General features: G+C 30.4%; 1 protein-coding gene across 1 annotated transcript in view; it reads right to left on the bottom strand.

Moving 5' to 3' along the window:
• Positions 1–2,648: 2,648 nt before the first annotated feature.
• Positions 2,649–3,388, bottom strand: part of LOC108749569 — a 5,823-nt gene continuing 5,083 nt past the window's right edge. Inside the window, exon 2 of the mRNA XM_018488343.1 lies at positions 2,649–2,842. Within this exon, the coding sequence (XP_018343845.1) occupies positions 2,649–2,842 (194 nt within the window). The remainder of the gene's footprint in view (positions 2,843–3,388) is intronic.

Raw genomic sequence — 3,388 nt, 5'->3', positions numbered from 1 at the left:
GTTTTAAGTTCTTGCATAACAATATTCAATACAATGGATGATAATAACCATCGGTACAAGGTCTGTTTATAAAATTTGTCATTGAAACTAAAAAAATGTTGACTTAAGAACTAATTCTAAAGCTTTAAAAAATTCCCTTTTAGGAATGCTCGTGTTTCTTTCAATGAGATGCCATCTCCTCTCTATGCCTTCAAATACCAAGTCAATAGGTACATTTGCGAATAACGAAACCATGTCAAAGGATAAAAGAACTTTGTTGTCAGAGATTGTCAAGTTAGAAATGTGTTTAGTCAAATGAAAACTGTTTTTGATAAAACTGTTAGCTATTGATATACTTTTGTAATATTAATTATTTATCACTCATTTAAAAAAGAGGCTAGATTATGGAAAGGATTCCCCACTAAAGAAACTATAATACGAAGTGGATATCCTACTTTGTGTAACGTCTTAAGTTGTATTAACATTTTATTAATGGGTTAATGTCTTACGAGTATTAGACAGTAACATTTTCATTTTTTGTACGTATTCTGTCTTGTCAAGTGCCACCACCACACCACCCTTACCCGCTCTTGTAAAAAGTATTTGTGGATTACTTTTAACAAATTTTGCAGTTATAATTAAAAAAAAAATTCATTTTTCTATATTAGTATTTCTAGCACAAGTTTGCTTTATCCTCATGACTAAAGGAAAAAATTCTAATTTCTCTAATATTAGGTATTTTTAATCTGAAAAAATTATGTTCAATGTGTTTAACAAATTTAATCATGGTGTTTCTAAAGTTGAATGTTGACAAGTAGAAATTCTTACCTTAATTGTAACAATGCTTTGACTTTCCATGGTATTATAGCATTGCTAAGATTTTTGAAATTTGCATTACTTATTTAGATTTATATTTTATATTGATAAGAATCCAAATTGAAAGATCGAAACATTTATTTGATTTGTTTTGTTACATTCACACAAGAATAAAGAGTTTTCTGTACATCCAAATAGTTCTGATGGGTCTTTTTATATTTTTCACTGATAAATTCTTTTGAGCCTTATTTTATATATTAGTTTTATATAAATTAGAAGTAAATTAGGCAAAAATGAAAGTACGGAGCAGTATTTGGTGGCTCGTTACGACTTTCTTTCCTCTAAATGATCAAGTTTGATCATCTTCTCGGCAATATTGGCAATGTCGACGCATTGCAGCGTGCTATTCCGAAGACCTCACTAAATTATTTAATCGGTAGTAGCGACAGACGGTGTGCACAAACATTGATTACATGTATGGATAAGGTGTATTTTAACTTGCTTTATATTCAAATATTTTAATCAACATTTGGGGTCATCAGCGAAACCACAACGAAAAAGAAGAAAGAGTTTCTACTCTCTTGTGTATCAGAGTCTCCTGCGTAATTCTGAATTTTTCTCATGGTCCAAATCAATAATGACAAAATTGACAGATACCTATGTTATGATACCGGTGTTAAGTAATTAATACTTTGAAATAATGTCAGCTAAAATTATGTAAATTTACCTGAAGATAGGATCGCGAAATATAATATATTACAAAAAATTAAAAGTTAAGTTCCATGTCAAATTTTAAAAAGTAACGAGGTATAATTAAAAATGTCGGCGTCAGAATCGTTATGATTTAAAAAGATTATTTGTGCTATACAAAGGTGAAACTTAAGACATAATACATAAAGTACATATATAATATAAGGAATAAAATGTTACTAGGAATCATGTAAAATTACTAACGCATGAGATTTAAAACTTATTCAGAGTATCTACTTACGCATGATTAAAACATTTAGTATCTGATTGTAAAGTTAAGTTATTTTTTTTATAGTGTAATAAATAACATTTTGAATATTACACATTTATTAAAAAATCTTTTGGTATTACAATTGTTACGCTCGTCCAATTAAATTTGTGATTGTAACCCAATCTATGATCTGTGATTACTGATTGAAAAATAGTATTTCTATTTATGTAATTCTTATGTTTTGAAATCTTAGTTCTTAGTTTCCTACTTGTTTGCCCTACATAAGTTGCGTCACAATTATTACATGAAATTTTTTTTTCATTGTGATTTCGCTGATAATGATCTCAAATGTTGGTCGAAATGTTTGAATAATAAAATAAGTTAAAATACAACTTCTACATTCAACGATCTATACATGTAATCAATATTTGTGTATCGCGTACCGCAACGCACTCTCATTTGCCTAATTTTCCTATATTAGATCAATTTCGAAAATCCATAACTAATATTTTTCGTTTTATATAAATATCATATTAAATGAACATTTTATTTGGTTCGATCAAGCCCAATTATTGACGAAATTAGTGATAGCGAATAGATCGCGTTGGGATTGCAGCCGCGCTTCTTTTGCTTTTAGCAAGTTGTTGTTTTTTCATGACGATTTTAATTAGCACAGAGCACGATAGACGCACTGCATAAATAGCTTTCCGAATTATTTGACAAACCTAATCACGTTAGTGGAATCTGACAGCAGCTGTTGTCGACTCCCGTTATCCTGATAACTTGAAGTCAAGCTTCTTGTAATACAAGTGAGAGAAGAAAGGGCCTTCATATGTTCTCGCTCATAACGTCAATCTCAATGGCATCTTACGTAATGGCCATCTTCTTTCTTTCATTGTTGTCTGATGGATAACTGAGACGGTTGGTTGTTGTCTGACGGATAACTCAGGAGATTGTTCCACCAGTAAGTATCCGATGAATTGGCTCGGACAGGCTTACCTGACGATCCACCCTGGGTAGTCACTCGACCATGCTTTATCATGTCGTTCCTTGTTGTTCGTGCCTGACGAACGGTCTCAGGCGATGCTTAGCAAGAATTATTTAATTACTACGCTTGATGAACGACTCAGGCAATGCTTCATGCAAATGCGGGGCTTGATGATCGGCTCAGGCTAAAACCCGTAAACAATCTATAATCACGACAGCATTTTAAAATATTATGTTTCCTTTATCTTATTAAATTTTATTTTATAAATAACTTCTCTGTAAAAGAGTTTCTGTAGTTTCTGTAGGTTAATAATGCATACCTTATAATACCTTATCCAAAAAATATATTCACTTTCTTATTACTAATTTGTTTTCGGTTTGCCTGCACAGTGCATTCCGGCCAGTCGGATCCTCTACCCTTGCCCTTATTCCAACATATTTAAATATTACATATATTTTTATTTTTTTTTAATTTATTTAATATTACACACGTTTTTCATAAGTATAAGTATATTGTTTTTATTTAATATAAATGACTAGATATTAAATTATAAAAGTGTTATTGTTATATATTATTTTTTTCCTTATTACAATTATCAATAAACAGAAATACTTACCACCTACATAAGAATATTAATTACTTTT

The sequence above is a fragment of the Trachymyrmex septentrionalis genome, unplaced genomic scaffold (assembly GCF_001594115.1).
Source record: "Trachymyrmex septentrionalis isolate Tsep2-gDNA-1 unplaced genomic scaffold, Tsep1.0 scaffold30, whole genome shotgun sequence".
Classification (NCBI taxonomy): domain Eukaryota; kingdom Metazoa; phylum Arthropoda; class Insecta; order Hymenoptera; family Formicidae; genus Trachymyrmex; species Trachymyrmex septentrionalis.
This window is presented reverse-complemented; position numbering and strand designations above follow the sequence as displayed.